At 39.4% G+C, this 12,191-nt stretch overlaps 1 protein-coding gene across 1 annotated transcript; it reads right to left on the bottom strand.

Moving 5' to 3' along the window:
* Window positions 1–497: 497 nt before the first annotated feature.
* On the bottom strand, window positions 498–10,567 carry LOC146388390 (myosin heavy chain, fast skeletal muscle-like). Its single transcript, XM_084925670.1, has 38 exons — window positions 10,446–10,567; window positions 10,204–10,360; window positions 10,075–10,102; window positions 9,876–9,987; window positions 9,690–9,782; window positions 9,539–9,602; window positions 8,910–9,008; window positions 8,716–8,819; window positions 8,483–8,621; window positions 8,279–8,397; window positions 8,030–8,179; window positions 7,775–7,945; window positions 7,381–7,687; window positions 7,172–7,245; window positions 6,997–7,084; window positions 6,787–6,904; window positions 6,550–6,673; window positions 6,334–6,470; window positions 5,975–6,230; window positions 5,538–5,780; window positions 5,231–5,407; window positions 4,975–5,120; window positions 4,789–4,879; window positions 4,296–4,685; window positions 4,064–4,190; window positions 3,819–3,937; window positions 3,406–3,602; window positions 3,130–3,313; window positions 2,871–3,036; window positions 2,613–2,737; window positions 2,211–2,519; window positions 1,919–2,122; window positions 1,711–1,836; window positions 1,453–1,623; window positions 1,214–1,318; window positions 1,028–1,123; window positions 782–913; window positions 498–585 (listed from the first exon to the last, which is right to left on the bottom strand). Exons 1-38 carry the CDS (start codon window positions 10,530–10,532, stop codon window positions 568–570), a joined length of 5,553 nt encoding a protein of 1,850 aa, XP_084781796.1. The 5' UTR covers window positions 10,533–10,567; the 3' UTR covers window positions 498–567.
* Between the last annotated feature and the right edge of the window lie 1,624 nt (window positions 10,568–12,191).

Here is a 12,191-nt window from a genome sequence, read left to right as displayed (position 1 = left end):
AGAGTCTTGACCAAAACCTGATTAAACACCTTTGGAATGAATTAGACTGTGAACCAGGCCTTCTCATCCAACATCATTGTCTGACCTTACAAATATATTTCTGGAAGAATGGTTGAAAATTCCCATAGATACATTCCTAAAACTTGTGTAAAGCCAGAATAGCTGAAGCTGTTATAGCTGCAAAGAATGGGCTGACATCAGGCATTACGAAAAATGTATATTAAAAGTATCTTGGTTTGTGTGAAATGTGTTTTCTTTTAAAGGTTAACTTAACTCTGCCATCACTAATGCTGAACACAAGAAGGGAGAACACAAAGGAAAAAGTGCTGTCCTCATTTCACAGGACGATGTCCTGTAGGTATGAATCACGATTATTCTGAAGAAACTATTGTGTTAAAAATTGTATATGTGAATGTGACTTTTTTTAGAATAAAAAATAAATTAAACTCTTTACATTTCATGAAATCATAATGAAAGTGTTTATTGAATTAATACATCATAAGCGGACAATTTAACAGTTAGTTCATATTTTATGAACGCTGCCAAAAAGTTCCAAAAGAATGTGTCTTATTCAGCACTTTCACCCTGCAAAAGAATAATGAAAGGTAAAATTATTCAACACATATTATCAACATTAAAACAATTCATTCTACATTGTAAATACAGTATCTACACTCTCTTCTCTCTTCAATTCACAGAAAATTATTAACATAAAGCTCTTATATCAAACAACTCCATTAAACAACGGTACATTTTTTGTAAAACAAATTACATGAATTACCTTTCCAGCATCACGGCTCTTGGCTCTCAGTTTGTTGACCTGAGATTCAGCAATGTCAGCACGTTCCTGAGCTTCCTCCATCTCATGTTGGACCTTTCTCAGTCTGGACATGTGGGTGTTGGCCTGTTCCTCCTGTTCAGTGCAACAATATGTTTTATTTAAAAACATATCTGATCATATATGAGAGATATCTCAGTTATGAAGCTGTGAATTCCATATGTAAAAATCACAAAACATTTTACTCACAGCCTCCTCAGCCTGTCTCTTGTAAGCCTTGACTTTGAGCTGCAGCTTGTCCACCAGATCCTGAAGTCTGACCAAATTCTTCTTGTCCTCCTCAGTCTGCATAAACAACAAACTGTTACTGACGGCTGAAGAAGAAAGAATTTAGGAACTTAAATGTAATAGATATTTAGGTAAATGTGTAATCACCTGGTAGGTGAGCTCCTTCACTCTCCTCTCATATTTGCGGACTCCTTTAACAGCATCAGCTCCACGTCTTTGCTCAGCTTCAACTTCAGTTTCTAGTTCACGGACCTTTAATGCCATGATAAGTAATCAGCTTTTAATAAATATTAAGAGTAGAAAGAAAATGGGTGGAGATCATGTGATGGCATCAAAGTGTTTATTTAATACTTGAATAATAACTCAAGAATATATGCAGTACATACCCTGGACTCCAGTTTCTGGAGCTGCTTCTTGCCACCCTTCATGGCGAGGTTCTCTGCCTCATCCAGACGGTGCTGAAGGTCCTTGACTGTGACCTCCAGGTTCTTCTTCATCCTCTCCAGGTGAGCACTGGTGTCCTGCTCCTTCTTCAGCTCCTCAGCCATCATGGCAGCCTGAAAGTATGGGTGGTGTTGGGATTATTGACCAAGCATGAACAAGAATTTTGAAAAGAAAAGAAGGCTTGTAAAGTACTAACTTACATCAGTGATAGCCTTTTTGGCCTTCTCCTCAGCATTTCTTGCTTCCTGAACTGCATCATCCACCTCACCCTGAACCTGGACAAGGTCAGCCTCCAGCTTCTTCTTGGTGTTCAAAAGACTGGTGTTCTGAATGAAAAAGAAACCATTTTAATGATGTGATTCTCACTCTCTGATGTCTCAAAGTTCTTGTAAAGTAATGAATACCAACCTGAGAGTGAAGCAGTCCAACACGCTCACTAGCATCAACCAACTCCTGCTCAGCTACTTTGCGTCCTCTCTCTGTCTGCTCCAGAGCGGCTCTCAGCTCCTCAATCTCAGCCACCATTAGACCATTTCTGCGCTCCACCATGGCGACCTGCTCCTTCATGTCTTCCTGTCCTCTGACTGCGTCATCCAGGTGCAGCTGAGCATCCTGATGACAAACAAACAAAAGATATTATCATTGTTTGCTTGGAGGTTAATTAAAAATTCACACACACACAAACCATCTACCAACTCACCTTGAGCTGTCCTTGGACATTCCTCAGTTGTTTCTGGGCCTCAGCAGCCTGTCTGTTGGCATGGCTCAACTGAATCTCCATCTCATTCAGGTCTCCCTCCATCTTCTTCTTGACTCTCAGGGCATCATTCCTGCTCCTGACCTCAGCATCAAGAGTGCTCTGCATGGAGTCAATCACCCTCTGGCTGTTCCTCTTGATCTGCTCCATCTCCTCGTCCTTCTCTGCCAGCTTCCTGTCAATCTCACCTTTCACCTGGTTTAGCTCAAGCTGAACACGAAGGATCTTGGCCTCCTCGTGCTCCAGAGTTCCCTTTAAATAAAGGTTTATTTCAACATAAACTGGAGAAGGGATACTTTTATAAATGTAATTACAAACAAAGTACATTTTTATAAAATACATTACCTCAGCTTCCTCCAGAGCTGTCTGAATTTCAGACTTCTCAGTCTCAACAGTCTTCTTGGCCTTTTCCAGCTCATGGATGCTCTTTCCAGTCTCACCAATCTGCTCAGTCAGATCTGAGATCTCCTCTACAGAGCAAACACAGCCAAGAGTTTTAGTACTTGGAGCTGATATATGCAAATGTTTTTGCCACAACAAAAGCTGTAAATGAATATAAACATTAGAATCATATCCATATGATCTATAGCAAGATAGGCATACGCTGCAGGTTCTTGTTCTCTCTCTTCATGGTCTCAAGATGATCCAGAGCCTCTTCATATGAGTTCTTCATCTTGAACAACTCAGTGCTGAGAGAACGAGCCTCCTTTTGGGCTCCTTCCAGCTCTGCCTGGCTCTCCTCATACTTCTGCTTCCATTCTGCCAGGACCTAGATTAATTCAAAATTAATTAATTTAATAATTAGTTATTGTAATGGGTGTAATTTCTCCTTTGATGACAGAGGTTATGTTTAAAACTTTACTTTATCAAAGTTCCTCTGCTTCTTGTCAAGGTTGGCAGCCAGAGAATTAGCTCTCTCCACGTCAATCATGAGGTCCTCCACCTCACCCTGCAGCCTCTGCTTGGTCTTCTCCAGTGAGGCACACTTGGAGTTCACAGCCTCAATGGATTCCTCAGCCTCCTGCAGGCGCTGGGCAAGCTTTTTCCTATCGTTTAAATAATTTTGTTTTTATTAAGGCTGAATTGGTTGGTTTTAAGTCTGAAAACTAATTTAAACAATGAAAGTATGGTGACTTACTTGGCCTCCTCCAGCTCCTCAGTGCGCTGGATAGCATCAGTCTCATATTTGGATCGCCACTGAGCCACCTCACTGTTGGCCTTGGACATTCCTCGCTGCAGCTCAGCTTTGGCCTCCTGCTCCTCCTCAAACTGCTCTCTGAGCAGATCACAGTCATGACGTGCTGACTGAACAGCATGAGCCAGGGCGTTCTTGGCCTGTTGAAGTGACAGTTGATTTTAGATTTCGATATTTTATTGTTGAAATCAATTTTAAAGTCTAATGGTGAGAGGATAACAAATTTAAGAGGTAAAACCTAAGAAAGAAATTAGAGGATGATCTGTCTCAGAGTTACTGAGTGTCTCTGTAACTGATTAAAACTTGTCTCTGTTTGAAGTGCTGAAATTTAACAGAAGAGCGAAAATATTTCAGACCTTCACTTCCTCCTCAACGTGTCTCTTCAGTTCCTCAATCTGCTGAGTGAAGGCCTGCTTGCCCCTTGTGAGCTGAGAAACAAGAGCTTCTTTCTCCTCAAGCTGGCGACTGAATTCACCTGTAAATAACACACATGTATTAAGCCCAGTTTGTTCCATTTCACCCACTGATTGGTTGTAGTTTTAGGTACCTGTAAATGACAAATTTCCAGAGACAGACTGTTTCTTTGTTATACATCACTTACCATTCTCTGTTTGAAGTCTCGCCTTCTGGGCATTAATGTCATTCAGCTGACGAACATTCTCATCATTTTTGGCTTTGAGTTCACTTAGTTGATCCTCAAGAGTCCTGCACATTTTCTCCAAGTTGCCCTGTCACCAAGTAATGTCATATCCATGTTAACAGTTAATGAGCTGCTTTGGAGGTCCTGAAATGTAAAAAAGAAAAAATCTGTTCTCTATAAATAGTGTCCGCACCTTTGCTTTAGCAACAGCCTCCATGTTGCTGGAGAGGTCATCAATCTCCATCTTGTACTCGCTCTTCTCTTTCTCCAGCTTCTGTTTGACACGCTGGAGGTTGTCGATCTGCTCTCCGAGCTCTGCAACAGTGTCAGCCTGCTTCTTACGGAGAGCTGCTGCAGTAGCTTCATGCTGCAGAGTTGATTCCTCAAGATCACGACGCAGTTTCTGGAACTCAGCCTCTCGCTTCTTGTTCATCTCAATCTGAGCAGCTGTTGCTCCACCAGCTTCCTCGAGCCTCTCACTGATCTCTTCAAGCTCCCTGGAGAGGTCGGCTCTCTGCTTCTCTACCTTAGCCCGAGCTGCCCTCTCAGCCTCAATCTCCTCTTCCAGCTCCTCAATACGAGCCTAGTTTTAAATTATTTGGATTTATCGATTAGAACCTAAACTAAACTAGGTTTTTGAATTGTAATGAACAATATTCTTTATGAACACAGGTCATTAGTGTTACCTGAAGTTCTTTAATCTTCTTCTGAAGTTGAGCACCAAGGGATTGTTCATCTTCAATTTTGCTGAGAAGTTGGCTGATTTCAAAGTCCTTCCTTGGTGTGGAAGAAGTATGGTTTTACGATCATAGTCCATATGATTATTGCAATGCAATGTGTGTAAAGAAAATTATTTACAAAAAAAGCCCTACTTCTTGATTTTCTCATCAGACTGCTGCTTGTCATTCTCCAGATCCATTATGGATTCCTGGGCCAGTTTCAGATCTCCCTCCAGCTTCCTCTTGGCTCTCTCAAGGTCCATGCGGAGCTTCTTCTCTTGCTCCAGTGAACCCTCAAGCTATAAAGTCATGTCAGTTGATTCAAGTGGTTGGTATGACAATGATTTAGTACTAAAATTCTTTCCATAGAAAACAAAAAACAACAACGTAATTTTCATAGTTTTCTTACATCATCAACTTGCTGTTCCAGCTTTGTCTTGGACTTGGTCAGAGTGTTGACTTTGTCTTCCTCTGCCTGGAGATCATCCAGTGTTTGCTGATGGGCCTCTTGTAAGGCTTTCTTCTCCTTTGTTAACTTGGCAATTGACTCATCTTGAGATGCCATCTCCTCTGTCAGGTTTTTCACCTGAAATAATGTGAATACATTAAGTTTAATTTTGTTCGAGAATTTACTGATTATTTGAACGTTTAAGGTGTTTAAGGAGCAATATAACATGTTTTAATTGAACTAAGAATACAATCAAAATGAACTGAACCTTGTTTTCTGTGGCATGTTTCTCCTTCTCCACTTTGGCCAAGGTGAGCTCCAAGTCATCAATGTCTTTCTTCAGCTCAGAGCATTCATCCTCCAGCTTCCTCTTCTTAGCAGTCAGCTCAGCATTGATTTCCTCTTCATCCTCCAGTCTCTCACTTGTCTCTTTGAGTTTGGCCTCGAGCTGGATCTTGCTCTTAATGAGCCCCTCACACCTTTCTTCAGCATCAGAGAGATTGTCAACTTCCTATAATACATGTTGAACACAGTTAGATTATTTGTGAGTCACATTGTCCTAGTGTTTTCTTGATTGTACTTTTAGCTACACTTTTATTTTAGCACATAAATAATCAGAGGATAAAATAAGCATGTGGCCTTTTCATATCTAAATTTAATATACATGAACTATAGGTGTAATATAAAATTTTCTCTACTACTTACTGCAGCCACTTGAAGTTGCAGGTCATTCTTCTCCTGCAGCAGGCCGACCATCTTCTCTTCCAGTTCCTTCTTCTTGGCCAGAGCAGTAGCCAGGTCTGTCTGCATCTTCTCATAGTTCTCCTTCATGTTCTGCAACTCCTTCTCAGTCTCAGCACTCTTCAGAAGAGGCTTGATCTTGAAGTACACTTTGAGCCATGGCCAATTCTTGACATTCATGAAAGAACGGATGTTGTACTGGATGGTGTAGATAGATTCTCTAAAAACCAAACATGAGAATGTTACTTTTATTGTAGTAGGATCTTTTTATAACAAAGGAAATGCAAAAGAGAAAACAAACTAGTTAAGTATAATAATGTTACCTCCTCTCCATCATCTTCACAAACTCTTTCCTCATGACGTATCCTCTGCAGAGAGCCTGAGTCATGGTCACCAGCTCAGCCAGTTTCTCATCTCTCATCTCCTCAAGAGTGCCCAGCAGACCAGCTTTGAAGAACACCTATTTAATCATTGAAAGCATAAGTACAAGTGCAAATGGACAGTGTTTTGTTAATGTCTATTAATATAATGAAGTGTACCTTTGTGTGCCCAAACATGTACTGTGTGTGATCCACATCAATGGAGCCAAGCAGCTTCTCTGAAGCTTTCTTGTTGTCAATGAACTGTCCCTCAGGGATGACGCTGGCATTCAACACTTTGTATCTTTAAGAGAGAATCAGGTTGTTACTTAGATTTTTCTTTCACCATATTCAAGTTTGTCCTTTACAACAACCATGAAACCATTTCTGCTTTCCAATATTGTAATGTGCTGTCACCTCTGCTTGAAGTCACCATAGAGGATTCTGCTGGGGAAACCCTTCCTGCAGATTCTGATGCCCTCCAGTACACCGTTACACCTCAGCTGGTGGATGACCAGGAAGTTCTCCATAAGACCTGAGAGTCAGAAATGCATAATGTTTCAAATCATTTCTATATTCTTACTGTCATTTTTACAGTTAATATTACTGTGGGGTCCTGTGGGGTACCTGGGGTCTTTGTCTCATTGGGAATCAGGCAACGGACAAAGTGAGGATGAGTGCTTCTTAAGTTGGTCATCAGCTTGGCCAGATTCTCCTGTAGATCAGCATCATTAGATAATAGGTTAATACTATTTAAAAATGAGCATTTAATTTACATATATATATATAAATCTATACATACTCTGAAAAGAGCAGACACAGTCTGGAAGGAACCACCCTTCTTCTTACCACCCTTCTTGCCACCACCACCAGCCTCTGTTTTCATAAACAGTAAATTTCATTACTGGAATTGGAAAAAATATTTTTCACAGTATACATATTAGCCTGCAGTATGCACATTGTAGCTATCTGTACTGGACATGGGAGTTTGTGAGCACTTTTTTTTCTTACCTTCAGCTCCAGCATGGGCTGCGTACAGGAGGCACAGCAGTTTGTTTGATGACTTCTGGTAGAGCTGAACAACTGAGTCATTCAGTGGGTCCTTGTTCTTGTCCAGCCAGCCACTGATATTGTAGTCCACTGTACCAGCATAGTGAACCAGGGAGAAGTGTGCCTCAGCCTTGCCCTTTCCAGGCTTTGGTTTCTCAAACGCTTTGGTCTTGCCAAGATGCTGATCGTGCAGCTTGTTCTTGAAAGTTGTGTCAGAGGCCTTGGGGAACATGCACTCCTCTTCAAGGATGGAGAAGATGCCCATTGGCTGAGAAAATATCACAAATCATATTAAAATTTCAAGGGAGGTAACATATGCAACCACATGTACATTTCTTCCTGAGCAGCTGTTTACCTTCTCAATAAGCTCAATGCAGGCAGCCAAGTCCATACCAAAGTCAATGAACTCCCAATGAATGCCTTCTTTCTTGTACTCCTCTTGCTCCAGGACAAACATGTGATGGTTGAAAAACTGTTGCAGTTTCTCATTGGTGAAGTTGATGCAGAGTTGCTCCAAGCTGTTGAACTGTAATAGTACAAACATGTCTAACTTCATGGCAATAAAGTCTTTAAAGTTTAAGAAATGTGGTGAAATGTTTCAAGTGCTCACATCAAAGATCTCAAACCCAGCGATATCCAGCACTCCAATGAAGAACTGTCTGGGCTGCTTTGTGTCCAGCATCTCATTGATACGGATAACCATCCACAAGAACATTTTCTCATAGATAGATTTGCACAGAGCCGAGACAGCATTGTTGACCTGGCAAACAAGAATTTATAATTATACAAAACCATATGAATACAGCTATAATGTTTATAATTATAATATGATAATACAAATCTCCGTTTTTTAAATTACCTGTGGGACGGTCTGACCTTTGGTCACCATCTCATTGCCAACCTTGACTCTTGGGTAGCACAAAGCTTTCAGCATATCAGCCGAGTTCAGGCCCAGTAGGTACGCAATCTTGTCAGCCACTGTTGGATTAAAACAAATCATTATAATACCTAATAAATACAAATACTTCAAACATTTCTCCATTATAGAAATTTTTCACAATACCCTCAGTGCCATCAGGTTCAGCCTGCTCTTCACGCTGCTTCTGCTTGAATTTCATGTTGCCATGATGCATCACAGCACCAGTCAGCTTGTAGATGCTTAACTTCTCTTCAGCACTAAAGCCCAAGATGTCAATAGCAGTCTGTAAGAAAAAAAATGAAATCAGCTATTAATAAATAAAACAAAAGAAGATATTTATGGTTAAGTATAAGATTCTGTGTCAAATGCAATTTTACATCTGTTGCAATGAACTCCTCCACATCATTGATGCTCTTGACAGTGATTTCACCCTGACTGATCATTGGATAGTCATAAGGGTTAGTTGTGATCAGAAGAGCCTCTGAAAGGAGAAATGAAGTTAACTTGTTTTTTTCTTAGAATGTGATTTTAATGGTTTTAAAATTTAAATTTAGGTGTCCTGTTAACATACCCAGAAGCTCAGGCTTGTGGCCTGTCATCAGCTGATAGAAGATATGGTAGCTCCTCTCAGCAGACAACTGGAAGGTGACACGGGACTTCTCCAGCAGATCTAAGGAAAACAGATTAATTTTGACACTGTAGACATAAGACATCACAGTCAAAACTGCAAAATGGATCATGCATGCATTCGTTTCCTTGGCTGTCATTGGGCGTGTTTGAAACTTTTTTCAGTTCTGTTGCTTTACTTATAACGTGCTTCACAGTATACCTTATTATACTTTAAATGTTCTGTGAAGATGCAATATGTTCCTACTTATACTAACACACATGATAACTACTAGGTTACAGTATATAACTTATATATATAGTGTAACCACACTGTTCATGCATCCGTGTGTTTCACCAAAACAGACAATATTACTTCTTCTGAAATTAAGTGACTCATCTCTTTATGTGCTGTAAAATAACTAAACAGATCTGTTACATAATATTTAGGTTTTTTTGGTTGGTTTGGGGAGGGGGGCATTCTAGACTTATCAGTTTGATTCTCATTCCCCAGAGCTTGAATACATTTAAGTGACTAATTAAATATAATTTCTATCACAGATAATGGTAATTTGCACTGTGGTTCAAACTTACATGTTTCAATATCAGCTGAAGACAGCTTGCCAGATGTGCCAAAGTGAATCCTGATGAATTTACCCTATAGGGGTAGATCTTTATTAATATTGCCTTTCATGAGAGCAAGTAGTAAAAAGCTAATTTACATTAACTCATTTTAATCACTTACAAAACGAGAGGAGTTGTCATTCCTCACAGTCTTGGCATTACCGTAGGCCTCCAACAGAGGGTTGGCAGCAACAATCTGATCCTCAAGAGAGCCCTGCAAGAATATATTGTTTTTATGTGAGCTGATCTTTCAAAATTTATTTTCTTTTTCTGCCACAAAGACTTTGATGCAGAATAAAGAATCTACCTGCATTTTGCCAGGTGTTGGCTCAGCCTTCTTAGCTCCAAGAGCTGCAATTGTTGCAAAGTACTGGATGACACGTTTGGTGTTGACAGTCTTTCCTGCACCAGATTCTCCACTGGGGTTTATGGGACACATTGTTAAATTTAAGCTTCAGTAACTTAAAGTTTTTATAGATTTTGTATACAGTTTGTATTATACTCACGTAATCAGGACAGACTGGTTCTCCCGATCTAAAAGAAAGATACACAGCACAGAGTTCTGATGTATCATCGATTCATCATCAACGATTAAATGCCATCTGTCTTTAATTTTAATAGGGAATTGATCTTACCAGTGAGCATGAACTGATAGGCATTGTCAGAGATGGAGAAGATGTGGGGTGGAGCCTCAATCCTCTTCTTTCCTCTGTATGCTGCTACACATGTAGCATCATATACAGGAAGCCACTTGTAGGGATTGACGACAACGCAGAACAACCCAGAGTAGGTCTGTATCATAGACAATAAATATCATTTAAACATTTACAGATCAGCATGATACTTTCCTCTCACACACAGCAATGTGAAAACTTACGTAGATCATCCATGATGCATAACGCTCTTTGAGGTTAAACAACACAGATGGCTCATTAAGGTGGGTCATCATGGCCATGTCCTCCATCTTATCAAACTTTGGAGGGTTTCTAGCGTGGATTTCATCCTCCTTTACAGTGACCGTCTGAATAGAAAATTAAGATCACTTAGAAAAAATCAGCTTTCAAAGTTTGGCACTATATATTTAACAAATAGATAAAGTAAATTGATAATTCATCTACCTTTCCATCGTCTGTCTCAACAGTGGCTTTACCACCCTCCTTCTTGGTAAGTTTCCCCTTGACATACATCTCATCAGGAACAGTCACAAAGAAGGCCGTCTTGGCATCAAATGGAGCAGTCTGGGCCTCAATCCTCTCCTTTTCTGGCTTGCGGAGGTATATGGCCGCCGCGCCATACTGCGCCATCTCCGCGTCTGTGCTCATGGTGGCACTTTACTAGAGACTGAAAATATGATGGATTGACACATAAATCTTTTACTGTACTTATTATACAAATCATAATTAACATCCATTCTTTTTGATTCGTGGATTTTACCTCAGCTGATGCAAACAGAACTTCCTTGGTATCCTGTGTATGTCAAGGTGCTATAAAATAAGTAAACGTATATCAATGGACATTTTACTCTTCAGTTTAAGAATCCATTCAAAAAGTAAAATTTTCAGTGTCAAAAAAAAAAAATTAATAACTGAACACTTAAAAATGTAAAATATAAACTTAATGAGAGCATATAATACACAGTAGATAAAACATGGTAGCTGAATCTTTTACTGTACTCACCCGTCTTAGATGCCTGTCAGTTAGAGCAAATGTCCAGAGCTGCTGCTTTTATAGACAACGGCTCTGCTTCCTCAGCATTTACACTCTCCTTAGTTTGGTCATGAATGTCTGACACCTTGCTTCTTGATACTGATATGGTCAAAAATAAATGAATTATCTTGCTTCATTTACTACATATGTAATCCCTCTTTTCTAATACAACATACTTTCAAATATAAACAATTCAGCTGTATTCCTTAGTGAAAAAAATATTGCCAATGTATTGTGGTTTATTTGGTATATTTCTTTAAGTGATTATGCTCCTAAATATGGAAAATGTAAGAAATGTTAACAATATAGTTAGTGGTAAATTAAAATAGTGCTCTGCATGGTTTGGGGATTATTCATTCTAATAACTTTTGTAGATGAATTGATATTAATTTGATACAGTTTATACTAAGCGTATCTGTGTGTCCAACTATCTTTGATATTTTGATAGCCAGTTTTAAACTTCTAGTGCCACTGGTGTATAATTACAGGACATAAAAATCGTCAGACTTTCTGTATTGCCAGAAGGGTGTTATATATAGCTACCAGGAACATAATATTAAATAATTTATTACTATAAAATAATTTGTTATAAATACATTTAATTTCTGTGTGGATAGAAGTGAACGCACAGCTTTTAGCTTATAATTTTGATAAACTAATTAAATGATATATTCTTACAGGAAGGGAAAATCTGGGATCATAGCAAGGATTAGCTTTTATTTCCCAAGCTTGCACAGACTTGGCTTAATGTTTTCTTTCTTTCTAGCAGAACATGAGATACTATCATGGTCAAAAATAAATCCAGCAAAGGACAGGAGGAGTGGTTTGTGGTTGGCACAAAAGACAGATATATTTATTTTTCAACAACACAGAAGTACCCACAAGTACCTATACCTATTGGTAAGGTAAGTCCATG

The sequence above is a fragment of the Perissodus microlepis genome, chromosome 4, assembly GCF_051167445.1.
Source record: "Perissodus microlepis isolate ML-2025 ecotype Zambia chromosome 4, ASM5116744v1, whole genome shotgun sequence".
In the NCBI taxonomy this organism is placed as follows: domain Eukaryota; kingdom Metazoa; phylum Chordata; class Actinopteri; order Cichliformes; family Cichlidae; genus Perissodus; species Perissodus microlepis.
The sequence above is the reverse complement of the archived record's forward strand: the minus strand, read 5'-3'. Positions and strand labels throughout refer to the sequence as shown.